General features: G+C 36.4%; 1 protein-coding gene across 1 annotated transcript; it reads right to left on the bottom strand.

Annotated features, from left to right (window-relative positions):
- Positions 1–305: 305 nt before the first annotated feature.
- On the bottom strand, positions 306–7,834 carry LOC140886432 (ADP-ribosylation factor 1). The gene is made up of 9 exons (XM_073293008.1): positions 7,622–7,834; positions 7,336–7,538; positions 7,203–7,241; positions 6,838–6,900; positions 4,499–4,517; positions 2,596–2,707; positions 1,536–1,583; positions 1,269–1,399; positions 306–620 (listed from the first exon to the last, which is right to left on the bottom strand). Exons 2-9 carry the CDS (start codon positions 7,436–7,438, stop codon positions 587–589), a joined length of 549 nt encoding a protein of 182 aa, XP_073149109.1. The 5' UTR covers positions 7,439–7,538; positions 7,622–7,834; the 3' UTR covers positions 306–586.
- Positions 7,835–19,777: the final 11,943 nt, after the last annotated feature.

Raw genomic sequence — 19,777 nt, 5'->3', positions numbered from 1 at the left:
CAGTTGATGCTCATAAAATTGTCACAAGTGCGCACTCATTGTATCATAACCGTATATACACACACCAACTTGACAATCCATGATGATGTTTTCCTTACCATCTGTATCATAAATTGTTACCGTTGACACTCACCCTATCAAAACTATGTATACACACCAACTTAACAATCCATGACGATAATTTCCTTACTAGCCGTATCATTGCCAAGATGGTATTCCTAGCTTCACATAAAATTTCATATAACAAAATTCCCCGTATTGTATATGGACAGTATGCAAACAGAAAGCGAACCATGTGGTCTTGGTTAATAAGCAAAACATAACTTATTCTCAGAATAACTGGGGAAGTAACCAGAAACATCTCAAGAAACAATTTTAAATGGGAAAGATGAGTTATAAGTTTGTTATTTCCGGTGAAACTCCAAACTTAACATCCAAATATCGACTCTATATATTCCACAAAACATAACAGAAGACAGACAACCTAGTAATGGAATTTCAGTAAAAATCATATACCGTAACAACCGGATATTTTCCAGATCAATGTCAGCCATGCCACAACCAACTACGCTGTTTATAGTCCAAATTATCCACCTCCAGCCTTGAGCGTGTTACTCAACCTGTTCAATTGGAAATAGAAGAAGTAAGACGAGAGAACAAAAATAGTAAAATACTTGTAAAAGACGGCAAAGCTGATACTGTAACATTGTTACATCAAAATTGAAAATACAGAGCTAATGATCCTAAAGAAAAATAATTGTCTTTTAGGGAATATAAAGTTGGACTTGTCTATCACGGTGATCACTTCACTTTGATGTGGAAATTGCAATATCGCCTATCCCAGAAACGCTGAAGCTCTTGCAGACTCACTCTGAAGAATTTCGCCGGTTTATCAATGTTAGGTGCATGCACCATTACCTGACCTATAATGAGAACCTTCATGAGTATTATGGACAATGACTCAATGTCGCCTTTCCACATACTGGCCTTTTAACTCTTAACAAAAGCGTTGCTGTTAAGATACGAGCTACTGAACTCTGAGAACTAATTTATTCCGTAGGAGACCCTCTAACGTATAGTTTCACAATTTCTTCTTAGACTTGTAATAGCTGGTGAACCATTTGAGTGACGAACCTAATGAATGCATGTCTAAGTAAAAATTTGAAAGGATGACAGTATTGTCATGGACAACCGCTAAAAGCTACTTCACTTGGCTAAGAAAAAGAAATTGGGAAACATCAGGTACCAAGGCGGTGAATTGAGTTTACCAGTCCAAGCCCTCAAAGAGGCCCTCTCCTTTTATTGCAGATGTTTTAAAAATAGCCCATTGACGATTCTTTATTTTGTGCAACTCTAAAGCCTCAGTTATGGAAGCATCATCAAGTGCCCCGGGTAGATCCTGTTAAAGGTAAATGTTTTTTTTTAGTTTCTTTGCATCAAACTCGAGTGCAACTGTGGGCATATTTACGTGATGCATCAAGCACAAAGTAGATTCAAACTATAAAGCACAAATGCTTCTGCTCAATTAAGCAAACCTGTTTGTTTGCAAACACAAGGACAACAGCACCTTTCAGCTCTTCCTCCTGACAGGAAGCCATAATATTACAGGTTAATAGTAGAATAGGGGATCACAGATCAGAGCATATCCAAAGCTTGTTTAACATGATATTTAGAACATATTTTGGGTAAATAAGAACGGCTTGGCAACTTCTTGACAAGAATCATATGAGAGCAAATACAAACAGCAACTTTTCTCTTTCTGACTCCTGCGATCAAGACAGGATGTCCTTGTATTTAACATGGGAACTGGAAATTTTCTTATTCTCTCCACCAACCCAAGTTGATTCCTGGGAGGAAGTAGAAATCCACTACAGCTTTCCCAACGCAAAAGATGACCGATGTCGCACAAAATTCTTTTTCCCACTATTCATTTAACACCTTACATCTCACAGTCAACTACAACTTGTAAACAGGACGGTTATTTGTCTCAGAATGGACAAGTTTTTGCAGTGCTGAAATTAACAGCCAAATCAATTCATGCAGACCCCAAGGTCACTACAACAAAGCAATAGGAGATGTGTGGAACAACTTCTGTATGGTCTACCTTTTCTCATCGTAATTTACCACTGCCTAGTACCTACCAATCATATCTGAAAATGCACTAAAAATAAGGTAAATGTGCTTCAATTAATCCATAATCTAAATTGCCAGAGAATGGTTGTCCAATCTGCTATATCTAAAGCACAAAACATACACTTGATACAAAAATTGAACATTTCCAACATGGGCAATAATAAAGACTAGCAACCACGCACACGTAATGCGTGTGCACAAATAATTTATAAAAGGGCAATTGGATGACCTATTTTCAATTGTATGGATCGTGCTTTCATGGGGAGTTGAATGGGAGAAAATGAGTTGACCACATTGTTTTGGTGATTTACATTTAAAAATAAATAAATGAGAATTATAGAAAATTAAACTCTGTTGTCAAAAGGGAAATTCTGGAATTAAAATTTGGCTTCACCAAATGACAGTTTCTTATCGAGGACTCTCCCTTTATATATATTAATAGATGAACAAAAGCAAGAGCACCTCCAATGTCGCATGAAATTCCTCTTTTGCAACCACCAGTCTATCAGTATCACTTGAATCAACAACATATATGATGGCTTGAGTATTGGGAAAGTAGCACCTCCAATAAGGCCTGGGAAACAAAATAAATTAATGAACCATGACCAGGTTTCAGCTATGAAAAGCAAGCACGACATGATTATCATAAGCGCCATGACTTCAAGTGGCCCATAATCTTGGGAGATGCAAAAGAACTCCTCGAACACTTGTCACCATATAATTGGACTACAATAGGAACTTGCACTTAAAAGAGGAATAAGATTTTTCAAAGACCAGTTTGCTTTAACACACAGAAAAAATAAGTTCAAAACAAAATCTAGGGGGATGACAATAATTCTGTTTTTATTTTATCCTGTGCTTGATGGAGAAGTACCCAAAGTCTAACAATAGAAACTCATGCCAGAAGATCATCAAGATGCAATCAATTCTCCGTGTATAATGGAAGCTACAGTTATCCCATGAGTTCAACATAGTCATCAGTGGAACGAATGTTCACACAATTTTTATCTCTTTCACAGTGTGGAAAGATCTCAATGATCTCTTGAAGCACAGATGAAACTTTGTACAGACTCTAAGTCATGGAAATACAGCGTAAAGTAACGAACAGCTATTGCCATGTATTGAGAAAATAAAATGACCAACAAAGAAATATAGGGGTGCACTTGGCTATACTGCAAAGCAGAACACCTGTTTGACCAATAATATTTGAAAGATGTAATTTCAGTCAAGTTTATTTTCAAAATTTCAATTAAACAAATTACTTTCCCTTTCAAATGACCTATCAAAACATAATTAGAATTAGCAACAACCCACACGCATTGCGTGTGTAACATAATATACAAAGATTATGTGTTGTGCATATGTGTTGTGCATAGAATATAATATTTATTTTAAAAATGTACTTGATTTTAATAGAATGTCATTTTTTGCAATTTGATAGTTTTGAGGGTTTTTTTGTGAAAAAAATTAAGGTTGAGCATACCAAGAGACCAACTAAAGTGCTCTAACTTTATATATAGCATAGATTTACCATACTGGATGACACTTTTCTCTCTAATTTTTTCAACCATTATACCAACGCACAATAACTAGATATCATTTAATAATTTATCATATCAACAATCTACAGATATTTGAGTGCAATCTCAGAAATAACAAAAATACCACTGGAATTTTTTAAAGATAGTGAAGTTCAACTCCAAAGCGCAACTGTGAGTAGTCAACAGTAGTTTGATTTATATCGGTAAGTTCATTATGTATGATATATGATGAATACACTAAGTTCAACACATTGTTTGAGCTATGATAAAGGAAATTGAGTATATTCAAAATGAATCCCCACAGATATTGCCATTGAGAGGATGGAGGGGTGCTCGTCTTGGAGCTAGAGCACTGAAGCTGCTAATGAACAGCAAAAAGGTCTCCTATTGGAATATCACATTTAAGCCCCAATGAATTGTCCATTTTTCTTAAATACACTCAACATAAAACCCAACTAAGGCTTCACATAGAAGTCAAGAACATTATAAATTCCATTAGACAGATTTATCTTCTTCATGGTGTATCATTACGATAAGAATGCAATGCTGTTCTCAGTAAACCTTTAGAGAAGATGGCGAATTCCGTTTAATCAATTGTCAGAATTATTTCTTTATTTCCTCCAAATGGGGACATAATGCCTAAGGCATGCCTTCATTATCTCAGACACTAAAGCAGATCAAAAACTGTTTGAAAATAAAATAAAGATAAAGATCAAAAAGGAAACAGCCATATGAAAATCAATAGCTTGTGAATTGCACAAGAAACGTTCACAACGCCTACATCAGGCAAATAAGCTCTACAGCTTCAGGGTGGTCAGAATTACCTAATACTAGTCTGTCCACCTGCAAACAGGAAAGGAAAAACACATCTATGTTAAATTCAAACATCAGAATGAGCTCAATTAACGAAGTTGTAAAGAGTTAGTGAAACTATAAGCGACAAGTAAAATATCAATTTCTTGATACAAACTATTAAAAAATCAAGTGAATGTTTAGCTGATGACTATTCCGTTTTCCCTACTACAGAGTGGGAACAAAAGCTTTTTCACCTTGTTCTGAGAGTAATATGACCAAATAAACACCTTGTTCTGAGAGTAATATGACCAAATAAACAATGGAATTAACCAAAATGAAAACTTAATACGGTAACGGTTAGCAATCAGGAAACATTCATATATTTGTACCAAACTGCAAAACCAAAGGAGAAAATTTGAGTTATTCCCTAAGGCACACCATGCAAGAAAATTGAACTGCGCCAACTTCATTAAATTCCACAAAAATACAACACCAGTTACAAGAATGTTAAAGCCGACCAAATACTGACATCCATAAAGCAACAAGCAATATAAGGATTGTATGTAGCAGATAAATAATGATCAAGTCCGATAGAATAAGCCAAAAGGAGCGATAAGGATCACCCACATACTTCCTGAAAAATAGTAGATTGGATGGTAGATATTTAAACATATCTGCATCCCAACTAGCAACAGCAGGTAATCTATGATCCTGATCCACACTCATATGACAAAGGGGAAAAACTATGATTATCTTTAATCCTTTTCCCACCAAAACATCCCAATACCGACCCAACCATTTTGTTGCTACAGCAATTTCAAGCAAGCAAATGGTTAAGAGAGAAATGAAACCAAGAAATTAATGTTTTTATCAGTTGGAATGACGGGGTGGGTAATACCCTCAAACCAAATAACCAAGCATCTTACACTTATATGTTAAGATGTCCGTGAATCATAATTTGATTTTTCAATTTACGTTAATACCTTTCAGTATTCTTGCATTGTCTTCTTAATTTATTATATCCCACTGCTGCATGCAAACTATCATTTTGTAGCACCCATTAAAACTGAATAAGTTGCTCCATTCCCAGCTAGGAATCCTACAGTATCTCTCACAGTCTCCAAAAAGCCTAAATTTTTCAAAACCTTTCTTCAGCCTCCCCAAGCTTACATCTAAAGCAACAAGACTAATCATGAGAGTGGCCTTGAGTCCTAATGAAATAGATAAAATGTCCATAAGAAAGGTATAGAATCAAATGATTCTACCAAACCAAAAAAAGTTGGGAAAATAGTCCTTTGTTATACAACAAACAAAAAGACAACAAAATGAAATTAATTTTAGCATCAGCTTGTGAGCCTACAATATAAGAAGTTTATCATATCACATGAATGCCATCATAGTACGGATTATAACATAGAAAATAAGGTAGTGAATAATTATATTATGTTCATGGCATACCAGCTTACAATCGACTCACATAAAGTTAAATTTTACAATATAGGACTATTAATGAATTTTTATTTCAATCACAGAATCTAATCCACCATTGCGTAAAGATGACCCTACCTAGGATCGTGATCTAACAACATTGGTATTAATTAATCGAGTAATTAAGATTTGAGAAATAATCACAAGGTCCTCCAGAGCCATCATAAATAAACAACTGCAAAGAGAAAACTCTCGTAATTCGCATACATTTCTTTGATTTTCACAAACTATAGCAACTTGTGATAGAGGCACAATCAAACGTGCATGAAACAACAGAAATGAAAATATTATTCTCATATAAATCGACGATACAAATATAGCTTATTCAAAAAGCAAAGATTTGAACGTAAAAAAAGAAATGTTGAGCTACTTATAAGTTGTAGATTAGCGAAAAATACTATGAAATAGCAAAATAAGAAAGGAAAGATTGATCGGGGAAGGAGGGTTATTTCATGTATTTCAACCAATCAAATGAAGAGTCAAGAGCATAAATTGGGTAGTAAGCTTCACCATGAGATCAAAGGTCAATAGTATAGATGTGCTGACAATCTGTTAATCTTCCGAAAATAAAAAGAATGACTATGAAGCAACAGTCTGTCAGGATTCTAGTTACCAAGATTCAGCCTCCTTATGACATTCATTAACCTCTAATTTCACTGATGACGTTAACTCGGAAGCCCTTAAATCTGCTTGATTTTAGCTTAAATAAAGGATTAAGTGTTAGTTTTTAATTTGTCATACATGCCACAACTCAAAAACACCATTTCAGAAGAATGAGGATCTCTAGTTGACCAAACTTCTACAAATTCAATTCAAATAAATTGAAATCCATATGCAAGAAAAGGTAGAATTATCATCAATCAAGTGTAAAGCAACTTACCTAAATCCCAGACTTGAAACTTTATGTTGTTATATTGCACCGTTTCCACATTGAACCCAATTGCTGCAATAACAAAATGACTTGTCAGTTATCAGCGTTAGAAAACATTGTTGCCCACCTTGAGCTCGTACATCTCTCAATCAACTTCAAAATTGACAAAGAAAAAAAAACTAGATTCCAGACAGCCCGCAAAAGTAGCAAAGTCAGTTAAAGGGATGATCCAAATATATCATCTAAATGTTTCATCCAGGAAAGGCAATTGCACTGCTACAACAGGAAGCTCACAATACAACTAAAATGCCATGTCATTATCCTAATTACACAAGAAATATTTTTTTTAAAGAATGGAAGCAGTAAATCCGTACTTGGAATAGTGGAGACTACTTCACCCATCTGAAGCCGATCTGAAAAATGAAACAATACGAAAAAATAAAACAAAATAAAATCATCACACAAGAAGAGATCACTGAAACGAGGCCGGGCAAAGTAAATACATACACAGAATCGTTGTTTTTCCAGCATTATCGAGCCCCAGAACTAGGATCCGAGCCTCCTTGTTTCCGAAAAGCGAAGAAAACAGCCGCGTGAAAGCTATTCCCATTTCCCCGCTTTTTACGTTCAAAATCACCAATCTAACACCTACACTTAAAGCCAAATCCCAAGATCGGATCTAAGCAACGCCTCAGCACCCTCTAATTCTCCTGCAGGAAAATAAATGAATCTTCAGAAGTCCTTAATGCAAAATTAGGAGAAATTGAGCTAGCAAGCAGCTGAAAATGCGCACCAGAACAAAAGGGAAGGGTCTGCCTGAGATAATTTTTGAGGATTAATTCGAGAAAAATGGAAGTTATACGGTGAATTCCATACTGATGCAGGGATTGCTGGTGAGATTACGGATATTTGGCGTGCGATCAACGTCGAATGCGCTCTTCTCCATTGTCCATTTGGTGTTAGCCTGCAAGAGGAGGGGAAATGAAGGGGATGAGAAGAAAACCGGGCCTCCGTATTTGGATTTGGATTTGGTGTAATTTCTTTGTAATGTTGGGCTTCGCCCCATGAATTTTCTCGCCACTGCCCCTCCAGGCCCAATTACGTGAGCCTGGCTCAAATCATCAACCCACAAAAACATGTGCAAAAACATGATAAATTATATCCACAGAGAGACTGAGAGAATATTAATTTGGGCGACAAAACTACTGAAAAAATAAAAAATGCAATAGTTGTCCTTTAGGCAACTCTTAGCTTATTGATACCATTTGTTCATGCACACGCGTTGTATGCGAACAAAATGAATAACAATTAGTCCAACAATTAGTCCATATAAAAATGGAATGACAACAAAAATATCATTTTCCATTAATAAATAAATTTTCAGATGATATATATATAGTGACCTGACCAAGGCCATATAATAGCTTAATTAGACATGTAATTAACTTAAAAAATAAATTTAATCAGAAAAATAAACTTGTGAAACTAAAACAGATAAAATATCTCAAGAAACTATGGCCGAAGACAACCGAAAATAGGTAAGTAACTCAAACCCAGTATTAACTTATATAATCATATAAAAAATAAACTATATCAGAACGACAACCACAAAACAACGGTATCAAAAACAGAAAAAACTCCTCAACAGTTACTTGCTCCGCTCCTAACCCTATCTCAAGCCTCCTACCTCTTCCAACCTGAGACATATCCATTCGAATGGAGTGTCCAAAATAATACTAAGGACGTGAGCTCTTATCTGGGTTTCAAAAGCTCTGATCATCATCCGACGATCCGATTAGCACTTCGGACGTTCCGAACTAACAGGCAACCCGTGTCGTCACATGTTGACATGCCTAGCAATTTGGATGGTCTAACTCTGATCCGACGCTCCGATCCACGTTCGGAAGATCCTATTTCTCTAGATCTGGTGCGCCTCCAATTTTGCTTCCGATCAGTTCGGTGCTTCTGAACTATATTTCGAAAGGTCCGAAACTAAATTTTTTGGTTCTAAACTCAATTAAGGAATCTTTTTCCATATTATTTTTCTGATTAGAATTTGCTACATACTGTCAAGTTAAATTATTACTATTTATAAAAAAAACAATGAATACCAATATCAATTCTCTAGTGGATAAGAACCAATATTAATTATGGCGGGTTGTTACATACACCTAAAATAGAGAGCAAATCTATGTTATTATCAAATAATAATTGAGTTAATGAAAATATATTATTTACAAAATAATTTACAATAGAAAAAAAAATGATAAAAAAACAAATATATTCTTACAAATACGTACGTATATATTCCCTTCTCGGCGACGCTCTTCGATTACCTGAAAAATTTACTGAACTTCGGATGCACCTGCTTTCTCAAAGATGGAGGATTTTGTGTTTTATATCATGAGACTTATATTTTCTATTACTATTTATTAAGTGTGAGACATTTATAGTAACTGCCTTGGTATCTATACTATTATATTAAAGATGAGGCTATTAGAGTAATCACCTTGAGGACACCAAAATCTCATAATTCCATGATTACTCCTTTCAATTAACTACCAACAAAAAACTTTCCATTCATTTCATTATTTATTTTTTTAAAAAAAATACATATAAAAAACTTTTATTTTACACACGCAAAGCGTGTGCATTTTTTCCTAGTATTTATAAACATAACATGTGTAATTACTCAAATAGTATCAAATAATCATAAATTAAAATGTGATAAAAAAATTAAATTGTTAGATGAATCATGAAACATGCATTATTAAAATCCCCAAGTCATCTAGAAAAGTTGAAAAACATACTGTGTATTTGGAATTCTTACAGCACCATGCTGTCGATAATCAAATGAATGGATTTGCCAAGCGGAGGGTTCTTCCATGTTCGGTCCAGTAATTGTAAGTGTTGGTTTCAAAATTATTTTTTTTCTTTTGAAAGAAACAGTTACACATTCCATATATTAGGGTGATTTGTAGATTTTTTATTATTATATATTTGGAATTAGTAGCATTTATTAAAAAAATGAGTCTCCCTAGATACATTAGTCACTAGTCACTACCGAAACTTTTCGGTCAGCTCCCAACAAAAAGATGTAGGAAATTTTTTTTTGTCATTATATTTTTATCATTTTGTCTAGTGTTCAAGGCTATTTTTGGCAATAAGATGGTTGTCATAACAAACATATCAAGACAAATTTTATATGGCTCTCAAATCTTAATTAATACCAGTACCCGAACGCACGCGATGCGTGCTTTTTATTGTTTATTTTTTAATTAAAAATATAAAAAAATATAATAATAAATAGTTAGATTAAAAATGATATTTTCATAAATAAATATTCATGAAATAAAAAAAAAACAATGAAAATGGCATGTTCGTAATTTTATAACTATATAAAGGCAAATATGAAGATGATGTCATACCAAAAGACCACTGTTCTTACTTAATATATAGTATAGATAGATATACTAGTAAATACTAAATATATGCACACAACGCGTACATATAAATTAATTTTTTTCGTGTATAACAAACTTTTATATGAAATACAATAAGAATTGAGTAATTTTATATTAAATTTTATCTTTTTTTTGTTATTAATTTTTGATTATTTATTTTATTTAAAAAGAATTATGATAGTTATGAGTAAGAGTATTTTGGTGACAAAAAATGGTATGTTATAATCTACCAAAAATAGTTATTATGTAGACCTCAAACTTAATAATATATAACAGAAAAAAAGATATATAATTAGTAAATATATGCATACGATTTGTACACATAAATTAAATTTTTATTTAAACTATAGTTTTATATTTGCGCATAAAAACTTTTGTATGAAATATAATAAGATTTAAGTAATTTTCATTTAATGTTATATTTTTTTATTGTTAAATTATTATTATTATTTATTTAAAAATAATTATGATAGTTGTGAGGTAGAGGTATATTGAAGACAAAAATTGATATGATATAACCTTTCAAAAGCAGTTATTATCTATGCCTCAAACTTAATAATATAAATTAATAATATTTAATAAACAATATTCGAATGCACGGGTTAAATGCTTATGTAGTCCGTTTTTTTAATTGAAAAAAATAAATGGTGAAAAAGTAAAAAAAATTGTTTCGATAAATAATAATCCCTCAAAGACGAAAAAGTGGTATTTTCTAATTAAATAGCTATCAAATGGTTAAAAAAGAGAGGATGTTACACCAACATATCATATTTATAATAGAGATACAGATTAATAATAATTAATACTCCCTCCATCCCAATTATAATGTCCATGTTTCTTTTTTTATTTGTCCCAAATATATAGTCATATACCATAATTAGTAATATTTTTTTACACTCATTTCCTAACATACCCCTATTAACTACACCTTGAAAATTGTGCAATCATTTTTTAATACATTAAATAGGGATAAAATAGGAAGTTTATATAAAATTTGATTTCCCAATAAATTTTTCTTAATCTGTGTGAAAATCCAAAGAAGACATTATATATGGGACGGAGGGAGTAATTATGTAGGAAGAGATAATAGTAGTTAGGGATGACAATTTTTCCCGCAGGGAAAACCCGAAACAGGGACGGGTTCGGGGGAAAGTTTCGGGTTCGGGTTCGGGTTCGTGGATTTTTTTAAAATCCCCGAAGTGGAGTGGGGCGGGTATGGGGATGCTATCCCCATCCCCGAACCCTCACCGATATCCCCGAAAATAAATAAATAAATAAATAAATAAATAAATAATAATAATAATAATAATAATAATAATAATAATAATAATAATAATAATAATAATAATAATAATAATAATAATAATAATAATAATAATAAAGACACACACTCATCATCATATAATAAATTTTTCTTGAATTTATTTAGACTTTCAGCGTATATATGTTAAAGATATTTGAATCATTAGGTTGAATTATTTGATATTTGAGACTTGGAATGTCTCAAATTTTTTATATAAATCGAGAATTTATGAATATTTGAAAAAATTTTAGAATTAGAGTTTGAACATTTTCTAAGGCAATACACAAAAATGTAATATTAATGATTTTTGGAATGTAAAAAGATAATTGTTGGAAAATTGAATATTTTAAGATTGATGTCTACGGGGACGGGTTTGGGAATTTTCCCACGGGTTCGAGGATCCACCCCATCACAATCTCATTTCCATCTCTACAATGGGTTCGGGTTCGGGTTCGGGGATGGGGGTTTAGTCCCCATGGGTTCGGGGACGGGGATTCCCCGAATATGTAGAACCGGGGATGGGGACGGGGACGGGGATGGGTTTTTAATTCGGGGACGGGGATGGGGATGGCAAACCCGTCCCCGCCCCGCCCCGCCCCGTTGCCATCCCTAATAGTAATCGTCTAGCCAACTCCTTAGAAGCCCATACGGAGTGCTCTTTTTCCTCATGTTTCAAATTATTATGGATATTTGCAAATTATTATCTGTATATTTTAAGCCCAATTAGCCATATTTTTAAGGGTTTATCACACTAAAATACACCTTTCAACATGTTCTATCACGAATCAATCTCTATCAATATTTTTTCTTGATTCAGTCCCTCAAAAACCATATTTCTATGTTTTAACTCCCTCACGTATTTAAAATTACTTTCCTATATTATTTTTGAAATCTCTGGATTACTCATCATTCATATATTATTTTTGTTATTCGTCGCCATTTAACTAAATCAACATGGAGGCAAGATATTGTGAGAAATCAAGAAAGAAACATTTTTTATTTATCAAGGGTGAGTAATCGACGGTTTGTAACTTGTAAGTAGAGCTCTGAGTGAAAGAAATTGTAATCGACGGTTTGTAACTTGTATGAGCTCTGAGTGAAAGAAATTGTAACAGTCTGTTCAGAATCTAAGATTTTTACGGGATTTGAAATTATAAATATCATTTTAGTGTACAGTAAAATAATATTTTTAAATGAGATTGATATTTGATGAGATTAATGGGATTAATGAAATTCTTATGAAATTGATCGGATTTCATAGGATTTGATTTTAAAATTATCAATTTGTTTTTTTAAAAAATTATGTTGGGTTTTTGAAACACACGCAATCCTGATTTTGATGATAACGAGGGAGGTGATGTCTAAGAAGCGGAAGTTGGAGGAGTTTGAGACCATGAATATGACTGAAGAGTGCAGTGCTATCTTACAAAAAAAGCTACCACAGAAATTAAACGATCCAGGGAGTTTTACGATTCCTTGTATTATTGGTTCTTCTAATTTTAATAAAGCACTTTGTGATTTAGGAGCTAGCATTAATTTAATGTCTTTGTCTGTTTTCAGAAGTCTAGGAATTGAGGAGGTGAAGCCCACGACAATCGCATTGCAGCTCGCCGATAAATCTATCTAATATCCGCGTGGAATCATTGAGGATGTTCTAGTAAAAGTAGATAAGTTTATTTTTCCGGTGGATTTTGTTGTGTTGGATATGGAGGAAGATGGAAATATGCCTTTAATTTTGGGAAGACCGTTCTTGGCTACTGCTGAAGCCAAGATTGATGTTAAGAAATGTGCGTTGACGATGGGTGTAGAAGGTGAGAAAGTTACTTTTAATGTGTTCAAGGAGGCTGAAAAACCATCCACGAAGAAGGTGTTCCTGGTTGAACAATCAAAGAAGATGGAATGTTGCTGCAAAGTTGTTAGTGCTGTAAAATTTCCAAGAGAGATTAATCCGAAGTTGGTGAAGATGAAGAAAAAGAAAAAGCGATCTAATTTAAAGAGGGTTGTTGAGTTTGTTTGGAGGGTGAAGGAGAATGAAAAAACCTTGTTGGGATCGGTTCAGAGGGTAGAGGGGGGGGGGGGTGAATACACTCTGAAACTTTTCTTCTACTTCTTTAAAATGATCAAGTGAAGTTTAGTTCACTTAATCAGTTTTCTCAACTTCTAAAACGTTTTGAACAACTTAAATAGTGCGGAAATAGTTCAGAGGTTTTAGTGATGCAAAGTTTATAATGCAATGTATGAGCAGGATGTGAGATAAGTGGCAGTAAATGCTAAAGCACGATTTTATGGAAGTTCGAAGGCTTAATCCTTCTACGTCTCCCCTTCTTCCACTTAGGAAGGAATTCACTAGAAGACTTTGGTTATTACAACGTCTTGTAATACACCCACTTCAGACTTAGGACTTATCCAATGCCTAATCCGAAACTCCTAGATTTACACAGATAAGATTCTCAGTTCTTATCAGACTGGTGGAAGCTTTCAGAGCAGCTTCAAGTCTCTTCAACACTGAGTATAGTTGAGTTGAGCTTCTCAGACTGCAGAGCGGTCGAGAGGCTTGAAAACCCTAGGATGATCCTTGACGATCAGATATGTGAACTGTAGGCGAGGGTTTATTTGAGCAGATGATTGATCTTGTAAGTGTGCTCAAGTATATCAAATGAGGACTTCTGATATTAGTCAAGTGATTGAAATTTTTCTGAGTTGCTTGTCTCTCTTCGTTGTCTCGTATCACTTGTTGTTGTTGTTTGAGCAATCTTCCCTTTATATAGGTCAATCATCAACGTCTTTATTTTGAACGTTCTGATGCTGCATTGAATGCACATTTAATGCTCATAAATGCATTGATGATTCTGCATGAGGATCGTACACTGCAGACAACTTCCAGGGTCCAAAACTGGAATAAACGGTCGAATGCTTTATCTGCAGTCATTCTGTGTTTTTGCCATTTTGGTACAACCTGTTGTCTTGATTTGCAGGAGTCAACAAATCTTCTGAAACGCCGGTTCTGCTTTTAATAAAAGATCCTGCAAAGAACATCTTGTCATAGGTACTTGTCTCGAGATATCTAGATAGGCAGTTGGCATTCTACCGGTAGAGATATTTGTCCTCTGCTGGTTTGAATAACCAGTCGATAAGCTTGTGACTTCAACCGGTCGAGAGATAAAGGCGGTTGACAAGCTTCCGGTAGATAGATTTATCCTCTGCTGGTCTTGATAGCCAGTTGATAGGCTTGTGACTTCAGCCGGTCGAGAGCAAAGGCGGTTGACAAGCTTTCGGTAGAAGTTGTAGTAGGTTCCTGAAATACAATGGTTGGCAGCACATTCCTATACAATGAGTTGTTGTTTGTTATCACCAAAATATCGGATTCAACAATTTCCCCCTTTTTGGTGATGACAAAACTTAAGTGCTCCAAGAACAATATGAAAGCATTAAAATGAACTTCATTGAGAGAATGAATTTCATTAAGTACAATAAGAATTTTTATTACACCTACAGAAAAAAAAAAATGCGGCTGCGATAAGTAAAGAAGAGATAAGTTGTTCATCTTTTGAACCAACTGGCTCCTCCTGACCTATCGCCTTCTCTTCTTCTTCTGTCGGCTTCTTCTTTTCTTCTGGACTCTTCTTCACGTCTTCTTGCCTCTGCTGCTCTACGTTGCTCTTCTTCCCCCTTTTTGGCATCACCTTGGTTAAGCCGAAGGATGACCTCAGTGAGTTGAGTGCCAAGGCAGGCTTGCATAGTGTCTATTTTTGCATCGATTTGAGCAAGTAGAGTGGCTTGCATAGTGTCCATCCGATCATTCAACTGCTTATGAAGGCGATTTTCGGATCGGATAACTTGTTCGGAGACGGTAGAGAGCGTGTTGATTTGAGTGCGATGATGATTAGTGATCTCTGTGGACAGACGAGCGAGGTCTCGAGACACGGTCTCGAAATGCCGAATCATCGTCTGGCGTGAATTATCGACCGATAAGGATGAGTTTGTTATGTCTTGAGAGAAGGACCTAACCGTTTGCATGAGCTCATGAAGCCGATTTATCAAGGTATGATCTAGAGCTGCGGCCATGGCTTCAATTAAAGAATCATCAGTCTGAATCATTTGCCCTTCTGAGTCATTTCTTGGTGAAACAGGGCTAGACTCACGATGATGTGGTGCGGGTGAACTTGCTGGAGAGCTACCCGATGGACCTTCCAATAATGGTACAGTTGGAGATGTAATAGTTTCGACTGCAGCCAATATGGTTGGTGGAGTACCAGGATCAGCACTTGGTTCATCCATAATGAGATCTTCCATAAACTTTTCAGTAGATGGAGACGGTTGAAGTGCTGGATCAGCATCAGTCACTTGCTGTTCTGGAGATGCAGGTGATACAATAGTGCTTGATATCTCCGTTGGGGGCACTGTTGCTTCACTACTGCAAGGAGCCTCTGTCACAGAGGTGACAGGTATCTCTTGTGCAGCCACTTCTAAAACATCTTGTGAATGACCGAGAGAAGTGTGAGCGGTCGTCACGGGAGAGGAGGCAATCACAACTGCTTCCGGTGGAGTAACTACTTGGACTGCGGTTGAGGAGGGGTCGACCGATGAAGATGCTGCTACACTCGATCTTAGAGCATATGATTGAAAGAGGTCAGCAGTGATGAGATCGGTCAGAATCCCATCTGAAGAAGGAAGAGCATAGACGTCTTCTTCACCCTGATCTTGAGTGAGAAAGGTTTTCATCATCACTTGTGCTTCCAGCACATAAGCTTGCAAACAGGCTGCTGAAGCTGGTGTTTTGACATTGTTGAGAGCTTGGAAGTGCTGAAGTAGTTGAGTGATTTGACGTAGACTATCCTGTAGTCCAGTCAAAATCACAAAGTCATCGGCAGCGGTAGGACTCTTGGATTTGAAATTCTTGACACGCTCATTAATTAGCAGTGATAGCAGGCTTCCTCGAAGCTTCAAGTCTATGAGATGTCTTCTTCCCAGAGCCTCCACGATGTCTTCAGTATCAGCAAATAGAAGCATCTTCTGCTCAATGACGTTTAGAGATTTCCATTTAGGAAATATTTGAGCGAGTGTCAAGTGAGTGCGGGAGTGATGCCATCTGTCAAAACGTTGTAGATGACGCTTGATAGTACGGAGTACGTGAGAGATGATCATATTGAGTTCTATCGTAGCTGCTGGTTGAGCCTTGGGTGTGTAGATCATCACACCTTTCCCTTTGTCTTTGGGATCAGCTAGAGTGACCTCAGGAGCTGATGAGGCACCTTCTCGGATTATCACACCTTTTGTAGGACGAGGAGCAGTAGAAGCAACAACGGTAGTAGTCTCGACCGTTGGCAGGGTAGGAGCAAGTCCAGAAAGAGACTTTAGCTTCTTGTGCTGCCTCTTCTTCTCGCCTGCAGGCGTGGATGACACAGCTGCTTTGGAGACCGAAGGGGATGACCTGCTGAAAGCTTGAATCAGTGGAACATTCTCACGTGATTCATCCTCAGAGTCAGATTCGATGATCAGTTGACGCTTGGCAGACTTTTTGGTATGGACTGGTTTGGCCACGACCGAAACCGTTGAAAGCGGTTGAGGGATAGCAATAACCTTTGCGGTTGAGGGCAAGGTGTCGACCGCAGTCTCTTTCTTGTTCAGGAATTTGAGAATCGTAGACTTGTTGAGCCATTTGGTGGGATGCAGAGGCTCAGTCTTGGAAAAGTCCACTCCAAGGACGCCCAAGATGTGGCAGATTTGCAAAGCAAATCCCTCGGATTGCCCTTTGCCCCTGATCATTTCACATAGAATATTGAACAGAATGTCTGACCAGTTTATGTTGATCTTGGAGGCAATACAAGCCATGTATTGAAATTTCTCCAGCGTCACCTTGTCGTAAGATCCAGCCTTGGCCAGAAGATTCTTGGCCACGATATTAGTCAGTAGCCTGAATGGAGCTTTGAGAGATGTCTTCTGGGCCGGCAGTTTGATCGGAGCATCAGTAGTTGAGAACTCCTTCAACCAATAAGAGCAGTTACCATCTGGAAGATCCGTGCATTTTGTCAAACCCCTGGAGGGCAGATCAAATGTGCTGGCGAAGAACTTCTGATTGAAGGAGTAGACCTCTGTCTTGATCAAGCATTTGATAGTCCCATGCTCGATTTGAGCGGTTGCGAAGAACTCCTTCAAAACAGGCAAATCGCAGATGGCGCTGCATTCCAGAAATTTCCTCAGTCCAGAGGCTTCAAGCATGGTGAAGACCTCAGTTATTCCTGCGTTGTTTGCCTTAACAACGGAATCAAAGTTGATGGCGAGGCAAGTCTTCTGGATCGACATGATATCTATAGATAAGAACTCGAGCAAAGAGTAAGCAAAAGCTTGAGAGTAATTCGATGGAGCGTTTAATACAATATGAAAGTTTTTAGCAAAGGTGAAAAATTGATATACGAGTGTAAAGAAGTATATATAGGAACCTATGGGTCATAGGGTGATGTCATGAAAAGTATTTTTGAAATTCAAAAAGTTTTGAAGAGCATAATCACGGCGCCCAATTAATGTCATTTGGTTCAAAGCACCAAGCTGCTAGTACGAAGCCTGTCAGAGACTAGTTAAAGGCGGATGATATGTCAATATTAATGGCAACGTAACAGCTGATCTATTAATGTCATATTGACAATCATTCCCCTAAACACATGCATACTAACTTAAATCTACTAAGCCAAGAATATTTCGAAAATATGAAAACTTAGCGTCCGGTAGAGGCTTGGTGAATATGTCTGCTGCTTGCTGATCGGTAGAGATGTATTCCAGCCTAATTTCCTTCTTTATGACATGATCTCGGATAAAGTGATGCCTGACATCAATGTGCTTTGTCCGAGAGTGCATCACTGGATTGTGAGTGATGGCTATGGCACTTGTATTGTCACAGTAGATTGGAGCTTCACTCGACCGAATCCCATAATCATTAAGCTGCTGTTGAATCCAGAGTATTTGAGCACAACAGCTGCCAGCAGCAAGGTATTCTGCTTCGGCGGTCGAGGTAGCAATTGATGTCTGCTTCTTACTTGACCACGAGATTAGTCTATCTCCAAGGAATTGACATGTGCCACTTGTACTTTTGCGATCAATTCTACAACCTGCATAATCTGCATCTGAATAGCCAATAAGATTAAGATTTGAATCTTTGGGATACCAAAGACCCACATTAGTAGTTCCTTTAATATATTTAAGTATTCGTTTGGTAGCAATGAAATGAGATTGCTTAGGTGCGGCTTGAAATCTAGCACATAAACAAACTGAATACATGATATCCGGTCGACTGGCAGTCAAATAGAGCAGTGAACCAATAAGGCCTCGATACATGGTTACCTCAACCGGAATTCCCCCTTCATCTTTATCAAGCTTAATTGATGTACTCATGGGGGTAGATACAGTTGAGCATTGTTCCATTCCAAACTACTTTACCAATTCCTTGGCATACTTGGACTGATTGATGAATATTCCAGTTTCAAGTTGCTTTACTTGAAGTCCAAGAAAGAAGTTTAGCTCGCCCATCATGCTCATTTCAAACTTCTCCTTCATCAGTTTAGAGAACTTTGAGCACAACTTGGGGTTAGTTGACCCAAATATAATGTCATCAACATAAATTTGTACTAGTAACACATGATCACCTTTTACAAATTTAAACAGGGTCTTATCGACCGTTCCAATTTGGAAATCATGTTCCAGTAAAAATTTTAGCAAAGTGTCATACCAAGCACGCGGTGCTTGTTTTAATCCATAGAGAGCTTTGTCAAGTTTATAGATATATTGAGGATGAGTAGGATTGACAAAACCTGGTGGTTGTTCAACGTACACCTCTTCTTGAAGTAGACCATTGAGGAATGCAGACTTCACATCCATTTGATAAACTTTAAAATTCTTGAAGGCTGCATAAGCAAGAAAGATGCGGATTGCTTCTAGTCTTGCAACTGGCGCGAAAGATTCCTCAAAGTCTATGCCTTCTTCTTGTCTGAATCCTTGAGCAACAAGTCGAGCTTTGTTACGCACAACAGTGCCATGTTCATCGAGCTTGTTACGAAACACCCATCTAGTTCCAATCACATTTTGATTTTTCGGTCGAGGAACTAGATGCCAAACATTGTTGCGGGTGAATTGATTCAACTCTTCTTGCATAGCTTCAATCCAGCTGGCATCTGATAGAGCTTCATCTATT

This window comes from Henckelia pumila, chromosome 3 (assembly GCF_033568475.1).
Source record: "Henckelia pumila isolate YLH828 chromosome 3, ASM3356847v2, whole genome shotgun sequence".
Lineage (NCBI taxonomy): Eukaryota > Viridiplantae > Streptophyta > Magnoliopsida > Lamiales > Gesneriaceae > Henckelia > Henckelia pumila.
Note: the sequence above shows the minus strand (reverse complement) of the source record. Positions and strands in the feature narration are given on the sequence as shown.